Below are 20,165 nucleotides of genomic sequence, written 5' to 3'. Positions count from 1 at the left end.
TTCATTTGGAATCGAATTTAGGCCGCTCAAATCAGCTCTGACTTCAGTCAGTGTTCTAGAAGGAATTGGGGCTGGGGTGCAATGTGTAAGGCGGTGCCAAGGTGTGCCTGATTTACCTTTGACCTGGACTGAGTGTGAAGTAACCTCCTTCACTTCGTACGGTCCAGTCCACCTGGGTTCCAGCCACTTTCTCTTGTGGACTGTAACCCTCACCCCGTCACCAACCTTTACCTTCAGTAGTGGCGTGTCCCCCGGCAGCTCCCCCTCCTGGACCTTGTGAACCTGGGTAGAGAGTGCTGCAGAGAGAACCGTCAGTTTTTTCACATAATTAGACATTACAATTTGTTGTACATCAAGGGCGGGCATATGACCTCCCTCCCTTGGTGGACCATGCATGACTCTACCAGTCATTATCCCATGAGGCACATACTTTAGCTATCTTAGCTTTTGCTTTTGGTTTGACGTTCCACCAGATTTTGGGATTGGGGCCTGTACACAGATCCAAAACTGTGGGTTATGCCAAATCTTTCTTCCACCTGTCTCAGGTGTTTGTTAAACGTAAGCCATTTGTCAAATTTGATTTGTCTTGGGATGCCATACCTGGGTATTAGTTTGGTTTGGTTTGTAGCCACTCAAAGACTGACCTAGCATCCTCCCCTTTTGTTAGTATTGCCTCTACCCATTTGGAGAACCTATCTACTATGACTAGGAGATAGAGTTTGCCTTTAGATACATTTTCGGGGCCCATGTCGGTGTAGTCTATACTAATATCCTGAAAACATGCATTAGGTATTACGTATGAGCCCATTGGTGTTTGATATGGTTTCTTTGGGTTGTGTCTGTCACAACCATTGCATTCGTCACAAAATAAATCATCGTCATAAAATAAGTCAGTCATATTTTTTATGTGAGGGTGCCACCAGATGTGCGAGGCCTTTTTGGAGGGTCTTTAGTTTGCCTTCGTGTGTGGGGCCATGTGTTTCTCATAAAAGTTCTGGGTCCATCAGTGTGGCCTGCTTCATGGGCATGGGCTGAGTCTGTATAGATATTCAGTCTTTCCTTTTCCTCTGATGAGGACCTGCGTCAATCCGATGATTTCAGCTAATTTGGCCGATGCTGGTTGAGGGTTGATGGCTGATTGAAGGGTGACATGTGAACCGTCTGGGAGTTGCTGTTTCCTTCTTCTGCCGTGGGTGGTGGGCATTTTTATGACCAGGGGATGGTGCTCCCAGTCATTCCCTGGAACTGCGGTTGGTTGTATGCGGGTTGCTGATGCATGGGTGTGGGTCCTGGTTGCTGATGTTCGTACTGTTGAGGTCTATTTCCACCCCTTTCCTTCCCATATGGACCTCTCGTAGAGTTCCACTGGCGTTGTTGTGGTGTGTGTGGGTATGGACACTCTCGTGAGTAGTGCCCTGGAGTTCTACAGTTGAAACAAACCCCTCTTTTTGGATGGCCTGGTATCCATTGCGGCTGGTATGCAAATTGTGGTTGCGGGGGATACCAAGGCCCCGGGTTGGCTGGTTGAGGACCGGCCTGCTGTTGAATCATGTGGGAGATAGTCTGGGCCACTATTTGAGAGATGTCTGTTTTGGTGCCCGTCTCCTTCGTTTCTTCCGCCACCATCTGTTTCTTAGGTTTTTCTCCTTGTTGTGCTTCCTTCAATTGGAGTTTCAGGAGTTGTACCTGGAGGGACTGCACCTGGCTCTCAGCACCCCCTCTTTCCTTGTTGTGCTGGGTCACATGGTGGTGCACATGAGTGTTGAATTGGGTCAGAGGAAGTGCAAACAACCCTACCGTTCCTCTGAGTTTGGTTTTAACATCTCCGGGACACCCGTTGACCACCATTTCCTTCCACATGCTGAGTGTGGTATCAGTGTGATCGAATGGTTCTTCGTGGACCGATCTCCATGTGGTCTTAGCCCTGTCCAGGTATGCTGCAGGTTGCTCACCTGGGTTGATTGTAAAGGAGGATAAGGTGGCATGGTTTCTTTCTGTAGGGTATGCTCTCCGTAGAACTTCCCATAATCTGGTACGGAAGTGGTCTATGGGCAGTGTTGGGGCCCGCCATCCAAGGTCAGCTGCTGTCATGAGGGCCTCCATGGTTCCGTGGTCGGTGGCTCTTGCTAGAAGTGCTTTCATGTCTCCTAGGCAGAGTTGCAGGCCTGACGTAAGTGTCTGCAGTTGAAGTAGCCACGCTGAAGCTCCTCCATGTAGGCTAGGCATCTGTCCCATCAGTGTTGTTAAATCAGTCATTTTCCAGGGCTGGTACTCCACAGTGTGTGCATCACCTGGTGTCGGTCGCAGGGGGTACTGTCCTGCCATCTCCTGCTCTCGCTCTCTTCTATCAGCAATTCTGGAGGACCGACGGAGTGTTTCGGACCCCATTGATTCGGTAACTTTGGTTACTGTTCCTCTCATTATGCCTTCCACACGGTAGGCTCCCTCTCTGTTGTTATCTTGGTTAGCTATTAGCTCCCTGAGTTCCTTAGCTCGAGCTATTGATGATTTCAGCAGCTCCTGCATCTTAGTCACGTTTGGAGCTCCCATCGGAGCTGGGGTGAGCACCATGTCAATTTCTTCTTCGTTTTCGATATCCATGTCCTGATGACAGTCCTCCCTATCCGTCTGATAGAAGTGGTTTGAATCTAATCTTGTTTGTAAGTGTCCTCTGGTTTCAGAGGTGAGAGAGTTCACAGAGGAGCATTGCGGCCTCCGTTCCTGGGGGAGGTCTCCTGCTCCTGGAATCCCAGTTTCGAACTGTTCACATACCATATGGCCAGCCGTTATCCCCAGGGTAATTTCTCCTTTTAACTCCCCTTGGTCTATTCTCAGAACTGGAGCCTGTATTGTGGGAGGTGCCCTGGGCAGGAATGGGTTGTGTGACGGGCTCCGGTGATTTTGTCCCTTTGAGTATGGCTGGGGCTGAACTGCCTCCATTGTCAATTGTGGATATAGTGAGGGAGAAACGGCCACAGGGGGAGCCGTGGGCAAGTTCTCAGGCGGAGCTTTAACATCCCCCGACGCCACAATAGCCACGCCCATCATGTCTGGTGTGTTTTTGGGCAGCACCCTCCTACTCTCCTGTATGGCCCATGTACCTATCTTGAGCTCCCCCTCTGCTCTCTCTCTCTCTCTTGTACCTACTTTTTTGAACCTGTGTATGTTGTTTCTCTCCGCCTCACTCGCTTTTGCATGCTCTACTGCGTCCTCTAATTCTGTCTGCATATCTTGGAGTTTCCCCCCTGTAGGTGGTCCTCCGCTAAAATAACCTGCTTGTGTCCATCTTATCCGTAATCCTTTCCACACTTTCTCCACTTTCCCATACTGTTTTTTACCTCCCGCTCTATCAATCATACTCTGATCTAAATAATCATTGAATTTTAGTTTGGGCGTGGTAGCTGCAGACATTTTATCTAGTTCGTCTGATAATGTGTATAATGCGTTATTTAGGTATATTCAATCCTTACTATGTGGTGTTTATTTCTATCGTTGTATGCTTAGCCTGTCCCTGGTCGAGACAAAGGGAGTTATCAGTATGTGACGCCCGCCACGTGTCTGTTTCTCCCGTATTTTATTTGAATTTGTTCAGCGATTCGTTTAGGTATTTTCTATAAATGATTCTGCGATTTCCTTTTGGAACAATATATCAGTGAATATATGCGGTTCTATAACAATTTTCAGAGTAATTCTATATCTTTAGGAAATATGGATAGAATAGAAAAACCCAAAAATCAGTGTGTAGCTTTTAGCGTCTGTCAAACAAAGTCTGTACTAAGCTCGGCGGCTTATTTAAATACTTTCTAGAAACAATTCAGTAAGTTCCTTTATGAACTTATATCAGTAAATTCCAGCGATTCTATAGCAATTGTCAGAATAATTTTAAACTTTAGGCAATATCAACAGGAATGAAAAAAACGAAAATCAGTATTCCAGCCCGGCTGATGTCAATCAAAATTGCACGGCCATTCGATACTAAGGTGGCTTTGTGTGCCTAATAGCCCAGTTACGTATCCCAACCTACTCCGCGACAAACGTTTCTGTCAATTTAATTTCCCCCATCTCCAAATCATGGAATGTCAACTCTGGTTCATATTATGTTTATTGTTTGATGTGCAATAGCCACATCATTCCCGATCTCTGTCTTGTGGAAGGCCAAACTTACATATCCTATATCTATTCGACTACACCTCTAACATAACCAATTAAACAGTTTACAACTCATTCAATAGGATCTTTTACATGCAGATTCAGTCGATCTATTAATTAACTAAATCTCTAAACACAACCAATTAAACAGTTTAGAACTTATTCAATAGGAACTTTTACGTGCATACTACACTTCTAAACACAACCAATTAAACAGTAAGCACTTATTTAATAGGAACTTTTACATGCATACTACACTTCTAATAATAGGCCAATTGATAAAAAATAAAAATACAAATAAAAATAAAAACGAGCAAAACAAGATCTCCCCGATCAATGTCTTAGGTTCTTATGTAAAAATTTGGGCACCGATTCATACTCACGCCCAGTACTTTCTGATCAAAATTTGGTTTAGGCTATAATACAATATGCAGATTTCGATATAACGGGCTCTGCTCACCTTTATATAGAGCGCTCCGATCAGATTTCCTGAGGCAAGATGAATGGCTGGGGAAGTCACTCTTCCGTCTGATTTTTTAGCCGTGATCAGTCTCATCCTCTCACACTAACTTATAATAGATCGAATTCAAGAACAACCATCCTCTGCTACCAATTCTGTTAGTGTTCAAATACTGGAGAGTTGAGACCAAATCACGGACGCTGGACAGAGTGGATTTCAGTTGTAACGAAAGACAGTTTTAATGAGTCAGAGATATCTTGTCCCGCAGTTTTACGTGCACGGACCTAGTTCACATAACTCGGCAAGGAGCCAGGTGAAAAAGAGGCCTATACAATGGTTACATACATTTTTATACATAGAATAAAGTAGGTGGAGTCTTGTCGTTTCGGTCTTCTTGACTGGTCGGAGGGTTGGAGGCGGGCCTTGCTCTAGCCAGAGCGGGCCCCATTGGTGCACAGCAAAAGTTCTTTGCTCTTGGGACCGGCCAGTTAGAGGGAGATGAGATGTGTGTTTATATAAGGAAGAGGGGGTCAGTCTTATGGTTGGGTGTATGTGTTCTTACTACGGAATGTCTTTGTTTATATGAGCTATGTGTATGAATATTTATATAACACTAGTTTAATTTATTTACCCAAGAGAGCATATAGCTAGCAACATCTATGGGCTTGTATGTTTTTCTGTCATGTGTAAATGTGCAGTATAGCTTATATCATAAATGTATTGGAGAATGGCACAATCATTTGGGATTTTGGGGCTTGGGCTCATTAAAAGTCTTTAATGTAGGGCTCATACAATAGATTTAATGTATTACTCTTCAGGTTCAGGTTGCATCAGGCTTGAATTTTTTTTATCAAATGTCTAATCAAATCCAGACATAGGCCTATTTATATGCTTTATATTGATTTTGAATGGCACTTCCTGTTCTGGCGGGAAATACCTGGTAACCCTGGAGAAAAGTAATTTATTCTCGGGGTGGAATATTTGTAAATACATAAAAATATTCAACCATACTAGACATCACCTATATAGGCCTAAGCATGCTATAACGTAGGCGTAGGCCTAAATGTACATTGTCTTGTATATATCAATTTCACATGTGATCCTATTGGATGTTAATGGGATAACATGTGACAACATGTAAAAGAAACATGTAATAACATGAAACTACATGTGACAACTGCTAATTCATTTTCACCTGTGAAGGTTTTTCACATGTGAAAATACATTTCCACATGTGAGAGTTAGATTTTCACATGTGAAAGTTTATAATGTTGGTGTGGCATACTATTCTATTTTTATGTCACTCCTAAATCCCCATGATGAATATAATACTTTTAGTGTCATTTTAACAAAGGTGAGATTTACTTTGAAGTCCAAAGCCAGGTGAAATGTGTTATTGACACAGATATGGTAGCAGGAATATCGGCATGCCGTGAACCAGTAGGTTGTGAGTTCATATCCCAGGTGAGGACATGTTGAATAATAATTACTGTAAAAATTAACATAATGTAATCGTGTATGTCAAAGTGTATAAAATATGTAAGTTGAAAGCACTGCGACTGCAAGACATTCCAGGAACATCCTCACAACTCATTTGTCTTTGCAGGGCATCATCTGGGAAACTTCATGTGAAATATCATCACATGTCATGTGTTCCAAAACCACATGGTTGAACATGATTTCACATGTGCAAAACGTAGACATTTCACATGTGAAATTATGTGATTTTACACATGTGTAATCATGTGGACTAAGGCCTACCTTGTCTTCAAGTAGATGATTCTCTGCTTGGAAACTAATCACGGGTCTATATACAGTTGAAGTCGGAAGTTTACATACACTTAGGTTAGAGTCATTAAAACTTGTTTTTCAACCACTCCACAAATTTCTTGTTAAACAAACTATAATTTTTGCAAGTCGGTTAGTACATCTTCTTTGTGCATGACTCAAGTAATTTTTTCCAATAATTGTTTACCAACAGATCACTTATAATTCACTGTATCACAATTCCAGTGGGTCAGAAGTTTACATACACTAAGTTGACTGTGCCTTTAAACAGTTTGGAAAATTCCAGAAATGTATGTAATGGCGTTAGAAGCTTCTGATAGGCTAATTGACATCATTTGAGTCAATTGGAGGTGTACCTGTGGATGTATTTCAAGGCCTAGCATCAAACTCAGTGGCTCTTTGCTTGACATCATGGGAAAATCAAAAGAAATCGGCCAAGACCTCAGAAAAACAATTGTAGACCTCCACAAGTCTGGTTCATCCTTGGGATCAATTTCCAAATGCATGAAGGTACCACGTTTATCTGTACAAACAATAGTACGCAAGTATAAACACCAAGGGACCATGCAGCCATCATACTGCTAAGAAAGGAGACACGTTCCGTACGTACTTTGGTGTGAAAAGTGCAAATCAATCCCAGAACAACAGTAAAGGACCTTGTGAAGATGCTGGAGGAAACAGGTACAAAGGTATCTATATCCACAGTAAAACAAGTCCTATATCGACATAACCTGAAAGGCAGCTTAGCAAGGAAGAAGCCACTGCTCCAAAACCGCCATAAAAAAAGACAGACTATTGATTGCAACTGCACATTGGGACAAAGATCGTACTTTTTGGAGAAATGTCCTCTGGTCTGATGAAACAAAAATAGAACTGTTTGGCCATAATAACCAAAAGGGGGGGGCTTGCAAGCTGAAGAACACCATCCCAACCGTGAAGCACGAGGGTGGCAGCATCATGTTGTGGGGGTACTTTGCTGCAGGAGGGACTGATGCACTTCACAAAATAGATGGCATCATGAGGACGGAAAATGATATAGATATATTGAAGCAACATCTCAAGACATCAGTCAGGAAGTTAAAGCTTGGTCGCAAATGGGTCAACCATATGGACAATGACCCCAAGCATACTTCCAAAGTTGTGGCAAAATGGCTTAAGGACAACAAAGTCAAGGTATTGGAGTGGCCATCACAAAGCCCTGACCTCAATCCTATAGAAAATGTATGGGCAGAACTGAAAAAGCGAGTGCGAGCAAGAAGGCCTACAAACCTGACTCAGTTACACCAGCTCTGTCAGGAGGAATGGGCCAAAATTCACCCAACTTATTGTGGGAAGCTTGTGGAAGGCTCCCCAAAATGTTTGACCCAAGTTCAACTTTTTTTAAGGCAATGCTACCAAATACTAATTGAGAGTATGTAAACTTCTGACCCACTAGGAATGTGATGAAAGAAATAAAAGCTGAAATAAATCATTCTCTCTAACATTATTCTGACATTTCACATTCTGAAAATAAAGTGGTGATCCTAACTGACCTAAAACAGGTACTTTTTACTAGGATTAAATGTCAAGAATTCTGAAAAACTGAGATTAAATGTATTTGGCTAAGGTGTATGCAAACTCCCGACTTCAACTGTATAATTTAATCAATTTTGAATTCAGCCTGTAACACAACAAAATGTGGAATAGGTCAAGGCGTATGGATACTTTTTGAAGGCACTGTATGTGTTTTCTCGCCCGTATTAGCAGCAAAGATATCTGATATTTAACTTGGCGCTGCTTCGAAAACATATTCAATACAGCATCCATCAAGTCCTATCAAAACTGGAACGTTCCTTTCTTTTAACATAGCTAGATCGCTACTGCTATCTGGTGGCTGTGGGCACCTACTGCTCTCATATGCAAAGATAGGCCATATCCATGCGCTCCAATGAGGTAAAGTGGTTTTCCAGCTACGAGTTGGCTGAAATATTTGGCCTTGTATCATGGGAAGACGTTGGTCACAAATTCTAACGCCATATCAATGACCCAAACCATTACATAGACTTATTATGATTGGTTTGAAGTCTGGACCCTGTATCATGATGATAAACTTAAAATAAAATCTCCAGCACTAATGATCGGTGGTTGATGTATCGGTTTCATCAGTTGCTGTGAAGTAGGCTATGCAACAGATGATAATATGAGAGCATTATCACCCATCGCGCGAAGCCTCCAGCAAAAGCTGGTCCGCCCTTCAGAGCTTCAGCCACAGAACATATTTTTGCACTCGAACAAAACGCATGCGCATCGAGCAAAGCAATTTGTCCGTTGCAGACCAGCGCAGACGGATGTGATCGAGGCAAGAATCACCTGTATTCTGGCATTCATGGTGACAGTGAGTACAGTTACATTGGAATTTCCTCTTTGAAATATAATTGAATGCTAAACTGTGAATTATAGATTCAACACCAACAATCCAGAAGGCAAATGAGAATTCAGTCAGCATAATCTACAATAATGATCATTTTTACACATGATTGAGGACTAGATAATTATTGCCAGCATAGTTTCTTGACAATCTCGTTCTATCTTTGGGATGTAGCTATCCAATTGAATGGTTATGTATTTATTGCTGTAGTCATAACTTGCACCAGATGTCATGTTGTCCATTTTTTAAGAAAAACACCAATGCTTTAAGTATTGTATTATTTCGTTACATGTATTCTTAGTCTTTATTAGAACCTAATACATGCTTAAAATGCTGTCTAACCCCCAAGGATCCATCTGTGTTGCATCTGAGGATGCTAGGATGGAGGCAGTAACGCCTTGTCTGTATAACTAACACCACGCCTCCGTCTTTCTCGTCCAGTGCATTTTTCATCGCAGAGCGCGCTACAATAGTTTGATCCTGCAAATGAAAGGCTATAATGCTTGGTAATAGGCGTTTAATAGCTTATATATATTTATGCATTACTGTCAGTGACCGTAATTTGCATAGCCAAATGGTACTACATTTCTCGCTATAATAAATTAAAGCTTGGACAGTGTAAAAGTTCGCGCAGGGATCATTCTGTTATGTTGAAGTGGTCAGAGTATTCCGAAAGACATGCGCACTCGAAATTATGTGACGACATGCCATGGTGATTCCCTCAGTAATATTTTTCCTCTGAGATGATTATACAGTACCATGGTTTCATGATGTTGTACCAGTCTTTAAAATGTCGTATTCATCCACATGAAGATATGGATTAGGGATGGATGACTGACACCTGCCTTCTATGTCATCATGTTCTGGACCGAATTGATTGCAGTGTGCTGCATTGTTTTGTCGGGGTGTGTGTTCTCCTGTATTGTGTGTCTGTCCTACATCTTCAGCATGATGTTGTGTCTTGGTCTGCAGCCCATGGGGTCAGAGCGGGTAGAGATGCGCAAGAGACAGATGCAGGTGCACCAGGAAGCTGCTGCCAGTGTTCTCCAAACGCAGCACGGGATGGGGAACACGCCCACCAACGCCTCCAATGCCTGTTGCTTCTGCTGGTGTTGTTGCTGCAGCTGCTCTTGGTAGGTACCACTATACCAAATATTTTTATAACTAAACCAACATAGACCATAGCCTGTCGTTTCCAATGGGAACAGATGAGTCATAGTGGGAAGAACAAGCAGGGAGGTGGGGAGAGCCAAGCACGAGCTAGTGAGGTTTCCTATTGGCCCGTTCTGGCATATATCTGCACATTTCAGTTAGGGAATGTCTACTTTGTGAAATGTGTGTGTGCAGTAACTCAATTTGCCTTTGCACTCCTTTTAACCTTTCTGATCTCCCCATCCCGGATCCGGGTTCGTGAATACAGACTCAAGCTCATTACCATAACGCAACGTTAACTATTCATGAAAATCGCAAATCAAATGAAATAAATATGCTAGCTCTCAAGCTTAGCCTTTTGTTAACAACACTGTCATCTCAGATTTTCAAAATATGCTTCTCAACCATTGCAAAACAATCATTTGTGTAACAGTATTGATGGCTAACGTAGCATTTAGCATTAGCATTCAGCTGGCAACATTTACACAAAAAAACAGAAAAGCATTCAAAAAAATCATTTACCTTTGAAGAACTTCAGATGTTTTCATTGAGGAGACTCTCAGATAGCAAATGTTCAGTTTTTCCTGAAAGATTATTTGTTTAGGACAAATCGCTCCGTTTTCTGCGTCACGTTTAGCTATGAAAAAACCCCTGTATCCAGGATTGTGTAAATCTATCAGCAAGCTCATTAGCATAACACAACGTTAACTATTTATGAAAATCGCAAATGAAATGAAATAAATATGCCATCTCTCAAGCTTAGCCTTTTGTAAACAACACTGTCATCTCAGATTTTCAAAATATGCTTCTCAACCATAGGAAAACAATCATTTGTGTAAAAGTAGCTAGCTAGAGTTAGCATTTCGCGTTAGCATTTAGCGTTAGCATTAGCGTTAGCATCCAGCACGCAACATTAACAAAAACATAAAAGCCTTCAAATAAAATCATTTACCTTTGAAGAACTTCTGATGTTTTCAATGAGGATACTCTCAGTTAGATAGCAGATGCTCAGTTTTTCCAAAAAGATTCCTTGTGTATTAGAAATAGCTCCGTTTTATACATCACATTTGGCTACCAAAAAAAATCCATAAATTCAGTCCTCAAAACGCAAACTTTTTTCCAAATTAACTCCATAATATCGACTGAAAACATGGCAGACGTTGTTTAGAATCAATCCTCAAGGTGTTTTTCACATATCTCTTCATTGATACATCGTTCTTGGAAACATGGTTTCTCTCCTGAATCCCAGGAGAAAATGCCTGCACCTGAAGATTACGCACAAATTTAGACAAAGGACACCGGGCGGACCTCTGGAAAATGTAGTCTCTTATGGCCAATCTTCCAATGATATGCCTACAAATACGTCACAATGCTGCTAAGACCTTGGGCGAACGACAGAAAGTGTAGGCTCATTCGTTGCGCAATCACAGCCATATAAGGAGAGAATGGAAAACAGAGCTTCAGAAATTCTGCTAATTCCTGGGTGATGCATCATCTTGGTTTCGCCTGTAGAATGAGTTCTGGGGCACTTACAGACAAAATCTTTGCAGATTCTGAAACTTCAGAGTGTTTTCTTTCCAAAACTGTCAAGAATATGCATAGTCGAGCATCTTTTCGTGACAAAATATCGCGCTTAAAACGGGAACGTTTTTTATCCAAAAATGAAATAGCGCCCCTAGAGCTCTAACTGGTTAAACAACTAGCTTTTTAAAAACTTTGGCAAAGCCTAAAGTCAACCAAACTTTGTAGTTTCTAGTTTTGGGAACATAAAACTGTATTGAGATCAAAAGTTTCATAGATGAGAAAATGTGCAGAATGTAGGCCAAAATCCATATCCTTCCATCTTCTCCCACTGCCGGCTGCTGGATTTCGTGACAATGCCAAGCTGATGCTTCATATTTATACATCCAGTGAAAGATCTGTCTCATTGTTCTATCTGTGACTATACTGTCCATAGTAAGGGGTTGCTTACCTAACAGCACCCTATTGCATATATAGTGCACTTCTTTTGACCAGGGTGCATAGGGCTCTTGACAAAAGTAGTGTACTACATAGGGAATAGGGTGCCATTTGGGACATAGGGGGACCTACTATAATGAGATTCCATACCATGCTCCTTCCAACACTCCAAACTCTTACGCTACATATGCTCTGCACAGGACACAAACAGCAGAGCATGAAAACTGAGTGTCAGCCGGTTACACACACAGTCTCATTGGGGGAAAAACACACAGGGACATTTATGTTATGGAGTTATTGACATCTACAGTGGGGCAAAAAAGTATTTAGTCAGCCACCAATTGTGCAAGTTCTCCCACTTAAAAAAGATGAGAGAGGCCTGTAATTTTCATCATAGGTACACTTCAACTATGACAGACAAAATGAGAAAAAAAATCCTGAAAATCACATTGTATGATTTTTAATTAATTTATTTGCAAATTATGGTGGAAAATAAGTATTTGGTCAATAACAAAAGTTTATCTCAATACTTTGTTATATACCCTTTGTTGGCAATGACAGAGGTCAAACGTTTTCTGTAAGTCTTCACAGGGTTTTCACATAATGTTGCTGGTATTTTGGCCCATTCCTCCATGCAGATCTCCTATAGAGCAGTGATGTTTTGGGGCTGTTGCTGGGCAACACGGACTTTCAACTCCCTCCAAAGATTTTCTATGGGGTTGAGATCTGGAGACTGGCTAGGCCAATCCAGGACCTTGAAATGCTTCTTACGAAGCCACTGCTTTGTTGCCCGGGCGGTGTGTTTGGGATCATTGTCATGCTGAAAGACCCAGCCACGTTTCATCTTCAATGCCCTTGCTGATGGATGGAGGTTTTCACTCAAAATCTCACGATACATGGCCCCATTCATTCTTTCCTTTACACGGATCAGTCGTCCTGGTCCCTTTGCAGAAAAACAGCCCCAAAGCATGATGTTTCCACCCCCATGCTTCACAGTAGGTATGGTGTTCTTTGGATGCAACTCAGCATTCTTTGTCCTCCAAAAACGACGAGTTGAGTCCCTGGCGGCGTAGTGTGTTACTGATGGTAGGCTTTTTTACTTTGGTCCCAGCTCTCTGCAGGTCATTCACTAGGTCCCCCCGTGTGGTTCTGGGATTTTTGCTCACTGTTCTTGTGATCATTTTGACCGCACGGGATGAGATCTTGCGTGGAGCCCCAGATCGAAAGAGATTATCAGTGGTCTTGTATGTCTTCCATTTCCTAATAATTGCTCCCACAGTTGATTTCTTCAAACCAAGCTGCTTACCTATTGCAGATTTAGTCTTCCCAGCCTGGTGCAGGTCTACAATTTTGTTTCTGGTGTCCTTTGAAAGCTCTTTGGTCTTGGCCATAGTGGAATCTGGAGTGTGACTGTTTGAGGTTGTGGACAGGTGTCTTTTATACTGATAAGTTCAAACAGGTGCCATTAATACAGGTAATGAGTGGAGGACAGAGGAGCCTCTCAAAGAAGATGTTACAGGTCTGTGAGAGCCAGAAATCTTGCTTGTTTGTAGGTTACCAAATACTTATTTTCCACCATAATTTGCAAATACAGTGCCTTGCGAAAGTATTCGGCCCCCTTGAACTTTGCGACCTTTTGCCACATTTCAGGCTTCAAACATAAAGATATAAAACTGTATTTTTTTGTGAAGAATCAACAACAAGTGGGACACAATCATGAAGTGGAACGACATTTATTGGATATTTCAAACTTTTTTAACAAATCAAAAACTGAAAAATTGGGCGTGCAAAATTATTCAGCCCCCTTAAGTTAATACTTTGTAGCGCCACCTTTTGCTGCGATTACAGCTGTAAGTCGCTTGGGGTATGTCTCTATCAGTTTTGCACATCGAGAGACTGACATTTTTTCCCATTCCTCCTTGTAAAACAGCTCGAACTCAGTGAGGTTGGATGGAGAGCATTTGTGAACAGCAGTTTTCAGTTCTTTCCACAGATTCTCGATTGGATTCAGGTCTGGACTTTGACTTGGCCATTCTAACACCTGGATATGTTTATTATTGAACCATTCCATTGTAGATTTTGCTTTATGTTTTGGATCATTGTCTTGTTGGAAGACAAATCTCCGTCCCAGTCTCAGGTCTTTTGCAGACTCCATCAGGTTTTCTTCCAGAATGGTCCTGTATTTGGCTCCATCCATCTTCCCATCAATTTTAACCATCTTCCCTGTCCCTGCTGAAGAAAAGCAGGCCCAAACCATGATGCTGCCACCACCATGTTTGACAGTGGGGATGGTGTGAGCTGTGTTGCTTTTACGCCAAACATAACGTTTTGCATTGTTGCCAAAAAGTTCAATTTTGGTTTCATCTGACCAGAGCACCTTCTTCCACATGTTTGGTGTGTCTCCCAGGTGGCTTGTGGCAAACTTTAAAGGACACTTTTTATGGATATCTTTAAGAAATGGCTTTCTTCTTGCCACTCTTCCATAAAGGCCAGATTTGTGCAATATACGACTGATTGTTGTCCTATGGACAGAGTCTCCCACCTCAGCTGTAGATCTCTGCAGTTCATCCAGAGTGATCATGGGCCTCTTGGCTGCATCTCTGATCAGTCTTCTCCTTGTATGAGCTGAAAGTTTAGAGGGACGGCCAGGTCTTGGTAGATTTGCAGTGGTCTGATACTCCCTCCATTTCAATATTATCGCTTGCACAGTGCTCCTTGGGATGTTTAAAGCTTGGGAAATCTTTTTGTATCCAAATCCGGCTTTAAACTTCTTCACAACAGTATCTCGGACCTGCCTGGTGTGTTCCTTGTTCTTCATGATGCTCGCTGCGCTTTTAACGGACCTCTGAGACTATCACAGTGCAGGTGGATTTATACGGAGACTTGATTACACACAGGTGGATTGTATTTATCATCATTAGTCATTTAGGTCAACATTGGATCATTCAGAGATCCTCACTGAACTTCTGGAGAGAGTTTGCTGCACTGAAAGTAAAGGGGCTGAATAATTTTGCACGCCCAATTTTTCCGTTTTTGATTTGTTAAAAAAGTTTGAAATATCCAATAAATGTCGTTCCACTTCATGATTGGTCCCACTTGTTGTTGATTCTTCACAAAAAAATACAGTTTTATATCTTTATGTTTGAAGCCTGAAATGTGGCAAAAGGTTGCAAAGTTCAAGGGGGCCGAATACTTTCGCAAGGCACTGTAAATTCATTAAAAATCCTACAATGTGATTTTCTGGATTTTTCTTTCTCATTTTGTCTATCATAGTTGAAGTGTACCTATGATGAAAAATACAGGCCTCTCTCATCTTTTTAAGTGGGAGAACTTGAACTGGTGGCTGACTAAATACTTTTTTGCCCGACTGTACGTAAGCAAGTTATGCCTCTTCCTGTTGTGTGCAGAATAAGAGCATGCTAATTCAGTCCCCATTGAGTGGGAATAGTCTCTGTCTCCACATCAACCTCAATTCAGTTATGCTAATTGTCGCAGCGCTACAGAGTGTGGCCGGGGAGCACAGATGTGGTGGATTCTCACAGGGCTTTAATTAGACTACAGGTGACTGCCACACCAGGTGTTTCAACACATCTCCAAGGACTGGATGACAGTAGTGTTTACAGAAGACCCCCCCCTGCAGAGCTCACGAAGCAGGATGTGCACCTCCCACCACTTTTTTTCACCGCTTGAAACTAACAACATGCCTCTCTATCTGTTACCCACCATCCCAATTGACAATAGCAGAAACACACATTGTACATTGATACATTTTCTATTTCTATTGTTTTTCACTGTTTTTCAGTCTGACTGTTAGGGCGGAGGATGAGAGGATAAAAAAAAACACCTATGAGAGGAGAGCAGAGGAAATCGCAAACTGTGATGACAGGTAACTTCTGGAATACTCTGGTCGCCGTTAGCGATCAACATCAAAATCATATAACACTTCACTAGTTCAAGATTTCAGTCAATCAGATGACTATGGTTGTGTGAGCATATAGGTCTTAAGAGTATGCATATCATTGATTAGAATATTGTGATAACTATTGTATAATAATGAGAATCAGCTCTTCACAAGTATATCCCCTATACAGCTAGCCACATACTGTAAGAAAAAAAGAAGAGGGGATATAGTTTAGCCTGTTTAATGTCGTCTTTAAATGTGGTCTCTAGACATGGAGATCCTATTAAATGACTTGTATGTCATTTAATGTTTCGAGTAATTATATGTTCGGAGTTCCATATGTAATTGTATGGAGCTAGAGCTGAAACATTGACATTGAACAGTCTCAACGATATCTACTGTATGAAATAAAGCGCATGGTCCCTCTTTTGTAGCCCCAAGCCTATTCTGGAGGATGCGATGACATGGACCATGTCATTTGAGAGGCTGATGAAGAGCTCTGCAGGGCGTGGCTGCTTCCGCCAGTTCCTGAGGACAGAGTTCAGTGAAGAGAACATGATGTTCTGGTTGGCCTGCGAGGAGCTGAAGAAGGAGACCAACAAAACTGTGGTGGAGGATAAAGTACGACAGATCTACAAGGACTTCATCTCCATCCTCTCCCCTAAAGAGGTGAGCCTACACCACCCTAGGCATTTATATGACTGAGGTGGTTTACTCTAATTACGCTCTAAGTTCAAGCAATAAGCCTATCATTTTTCTCTCTCTATAGAGTATTCTTATTCCCTTTAAATGGTTATTTCCTTCTCCAGGTGAGTTTGGACTCGCGTGTTCGAGACGTGATTAACAAGAACATGTTGGAGCCCACGTCGCACACGTTCGAAGACGCCCAGCAGCAGATCTACACGCTAATGCAGAGAGACTCATACCCACGCTACATGAACTCCACAGCGTACGCAGAGCTGCTGCAGGACCTGGCCGAACAGCCACCTGTCACAGAGCCATAGACTCTCACTCACCATCAATCACTCTGCACTGCTTTTAGAGGACACTTGTCTTATCCAAAGGGGGTTTTAGGTTTAGCTTTCAGTTACAGTTCAAATGTTGATTGATCAACAGGTTAATAAGCTGTATTTGCCAAACAGTATTTATTAAGGTGTAAACTACTGTTTATATTACCTTGAATATTGACTTTCCAAAATACTCAGAGCAAGCAAGAACATACGCTAGATTCAGTTCCCGATTTCATATATATATATATATTTATATTTTTATATATTCCCTGGCGCTTGGCATTGCACTTTTCTGAGGGGGAAGCATGTTGTTTCAGTGAGCACTGCATTCGTGTGTAGGTCTATTGTCAGCCTTAAAGCATAAAATGAGGTTTGACTTATTGTGAAGAAGACATGGGGAAGTGCCTTGGCATTAGATCATTCACCTTCAAGATCGTTTGAATAAAATATCACAGAAATGGTGCAACAGTTGATCACAATAATAGTAACTTTTTACATATAGTGTAAGCTGATACCTGGAAATAGATCTTGCCTGTGGATTTTAATATTGTGATGCTGATTCAGTCCAATTTTTTTTTCTCACACAAAACGTAAACAGGAATATAATATATGTATGAAATAAATAGAATGTGACCATTCATATATGGTATTTGTGTATTGAATTGACAGAACATTGCTTCCAATTCTTACAAATCTATTAAAGCACAATACTTTTATGCCATATTCTTATTTTACTCTTGCATTATATCAGGCTTTTATACATTCATTAAGTTATTTATTACAAATCAACATATTAAGGATCATATTTTCAAACCATACAATCTAAGATACTCCCAACACATGTATTCCCTGGGAAAGATGGCATCCCAATAGCAAACAGCTACACTACTGGCAACTGACAACATTAACGATTCGAATACTGAGGATTCCACCTGGCTCCAGCAGAAAATACAATAGTTTTAGTTATGATGTCCCTCACCCCAGCTTGTCTCTAGCCCTAGGGCCTGTCTCGGACTCTGTCTCTGACAGCCAGAGTTAGCAGGTTCTATTGAGTGAGGTCTGTGGTTCAGACAGTCTATGGAGCGTCACAGGTGTCACCTTCGATGAGCTCTGATGGTGGTGGGTGTGTGGGTCTAACTGTTAGATTGGAGGAAGCTGCTTTTCAATAAACTGCTTGATATCCATCATTTCCTATGGGATGCAAGAAAGACAAGTATTACTGCACAAAATATAAAGTCATTTCATATCAATTCAATAGTGCATGTCCAAAGTCTTCAAAAAGTTCCAATCTTCATTCTAGTCTCTTCTCACAGCCACTGTGCAAACCATACTAACCTCAGGGCAGGCACTGTGTGGCATTCTGGGATAGGTCTTAAAGATGATGTTGGATGGATTGCATAGGGTCTTTAGCTTCTCTACAGTGAGACATCCAAACATTACGGGCACCAGAGGGTCCGCCTCGCCATGGCACTGCAGGACATGCATCTCATTGTTGGCAGAGTTTCTCGATGCCTGAAAAAAGATTTCATTAGGGTTATATTTCAAATCAGCTACAATTTGCAATGCCTCTTAAATGATTTGGTCTGTCTTGGACTTTGAACATTGTTGATTTGTGTGATTTGGTAAAGTAACAAGCTGATAGACTGTTTGCATTCCAAAACAATTGAATGGATCATATGCATAACCTAAGTGCACCACAGAACACTTCTAATGCAGGATACAGTGTATTACCTGGGGGAAGGAGTTCCGTAGAGGGAGCCAGCAGCTGAGGGCCACCACTCCCCCCAGCTTCTGTTGGGTTGTGAGAGCTGTGTACAGAGACAACGCTCCACCCTATTTATGCCAAAGCACACAAAAACATGAATACTCACTGTCTTACCACTGAATTATGTAGATTTCAGCATTGTTTTACAGTTTTTTGTTGTCATACACTAGTCTACCTGAGAAAATCCACCAAGAACAATTCTGTGTGATGGTATTCCATTCTTCACTTCTTGATCTATCAGTGCTTTAACTGAGGAGATTGGAAGCAGTAAATCAAATCAAGCTCAAATAGAATCATGTCAAGCTCAAGTTCATACCGTTTTAAACTTCCATCATACTGTAATGTCCTAGTACTGCTACATTCAAACCTACTACTCTAACTTACTATTCTCTGAAGCCTGTTTAATACCAGCTTCGTCTTCCTCTGCATCTGTTTGCAATCCGATGATGTCAAACCTAAAACATAGAGGGGAGTGATTAACCCAAACAGTACTGTTCTTCGATATTGCCTACTTTATATCAAATGAAAGAGACTTCCCTTCTTACCAGGAGGGCATGGACATCCCCATGTTTAATGTAACAGGCTTGACTGGACTGAAAAATCAAAATAAACAAAAATATTTAAATGTCAGTAATAAATGTGTATACTAAACCCAATGTCATCAATAATCACTATCATCAACATTATTCAAATACAGGAGCTGTACTTGTCCACAGAGGTACTCACGCGTGAGGACAGATGTATTTCACATGTGGTGTCCGGATCCCAGCAAAGGCCTCTGCCCAGCCATGGCTATGAACAAAAAGCAAATTACATTTTATGAGCTATAGACTATAGTGAAAGGGAATAATAACAACAGATAACCCTGAAGTCAATGGTGAGTGGAAGGAGTAAGATGAGGGATGAAACTAATAAGCTGCACATACCCAGTGTCACCTAGGCCATGAAGAAATATCACCTGTAATGCAAAATATATACATAAACGTACAATGTGGTTAGCTTTATTGACAACACTTCAATGTCTATGGTTGGTAAATCTAGGTCAGGGGTGGCCAACCCTCCACCTGGAGAGCTACTGTGCAGGATTTTGTTACAGCCCTACACTAAAACACTTGATTCTAGCTTCCCACTAGTGGTCCTTTACTGAGAATACAGACGTAAGTGAGACTATAGTTTTAATGTGAGGGCAAGTTATTGTCCGCAACAATAAACTATGCATTCAAAACTCGCTGTCAAAAATCATCTTAACTCACCGCTGCAGTGGCTTTCCGAGCGGCAGGTACAATAGCAGGCAAGGGCACTGACATACTATTACCGCACATACAACGTACAGGCAGCTGTTATTCTCCAAGAGAATTGACGATGTATCCTTGGATGGAACGAAAACGTTAAATTTGTATCGCCCTTGTTATTACATGCGATAGTTGCGGGAACAGTATGTTTTCGTACTCGCGGGCATCAGTTTGGCAAAGAGAGAGCGCAGTAAGAATTCATTAACTGGTAAACCCAGTGGATAGGACAATGTACTAATCCATTCAATTCGTAGAAAATACAGATGGTCTAAAAGTCTGTGA

General features: G+C 41.6%; 2 protein-coding genes across 2 annotated transcripts; one reads left to right on the top strand and one right to left on the bottom strand.

Moving 5' to 3' along the window:
• Positions 1 to 8,525: 8,525 nt before the first annotated feature.
• On the top strand, positions 8,526 to 17,466 carry LOC110489929 (regulator of G-protein signaling 20). The gene is made up of 5 exons (XM_021562944.2): positions 8,526 to 8,771; positions 9,777 to 9,937; positions 15,718 to 15,801; positions 16,251 to 16,485; positions 16,626 to 17,466. The coding sequence occupies exons 1-5, from the start codon at positions 8,577 to 8,579 to the stop codon at positions 16,818 to 16,820; spliced, it is 870 nt and encodes a 289-aa protein (XP_021418619.2). The 5' UTR covers positions 8,526 to 8,576; the 3' UTR covers positions 16,821 to 17,466.
• On the bottom strand, positions 17,467 to 20,163 carry lypla1 (lysophospholipase 1). Its single transcript, XM_021562943.2, has 9 exons — positions 19,845 to 20,163; positions 19,518 to 19,549; positions 19,318 to 19,383; positions 19,137 to 19,184; positions 18,976 to 19,046; positions 18,767 to 18,840; positions 18,558 to 18,659; positions 18,162 to 18,338; positions 17,467 to 18,017 (listed from the first exon to the last, which is right to left on the bottom strand). Exons 1-9 carry the CDS (start codon positions 19,911 to 19,913, stop codon positions 17,967 to 17,969), a joined length of 690 nt encoding a protein of 229 aa, XP_021418618.2. The 5' UTR covers positions 19,914 to 20,163; the 3' UTR covers positions 17,467 to 17,966.
• Positions 20,164 to 20,165: the final 2 nt, after the last annotated feature.

Source organism: Oncorhynchus mykiss, chromosome 15 (genome assembly GCF_013265735.2).
Source record: "Oncorhynchus mykiss isolate Arlee chromosome 15, USDA_OmykA_1.1, whole genome shotgun sequence".
Lineage (NCBI taxonomy): Eukaryota > Metazoa > Chordata > Actinopteri > Salmoniformes > Salmonidae > Oncorhynchus > Oncorhynchus mykiss.
Note: the sequence above shows the minus strand (reverse complement) of the source record. Positions and strands in the feature narration are given on the sequence as shown.

Excerpts from the sequence above, each read along its gene's own strand:
- LOC110489929 (XM_021562944.2), top strand. The coding sequence starts at position 8,577 with ATGAGAGCATTATCACCCATCGCGCGAAGCCTCCAGCAAAAGCTGGTC. Across the intron at positions 8,772-9,776 it reads TTCTGGCATTCATGGTGACA|CCCATGGGGTCAGAGCGGGT; the intron begins GTGAGTACAGTT and ends CTTGGTCTGCAG. Across the intron at positions 16,486-16,625 it reads CCATCCTCTCCCCTAAAGAG|GTGAGTTTGGACTCGCGTGT; the intron begins GTGAGCCTACAC and ends TTCCTTCTCCAG.
- lypla1 (XM_021562943.2), bottom strand. The coding sequence starts at position 19,913 with ATGTGCGGTAATAGTATGTCAGTGCCCTTGCCTGCTATTGTACCTGCC. Across the intron at positions 18,841-18,975 it reads TAAACAGGCTTCAGAGAATA|TTAAAGCACTGATAGATCAA; the intron begins GTAAGTTAGAGT and ends CAATCTCCTCAG. Across the intron at positions 18,018-18,161 it reads CACACAGTGCCTGCCCTGAG|GAAATGATGGATATCAAGCA; the intron begins GTTAGTATGGTT and ends TGCATCCCATAG.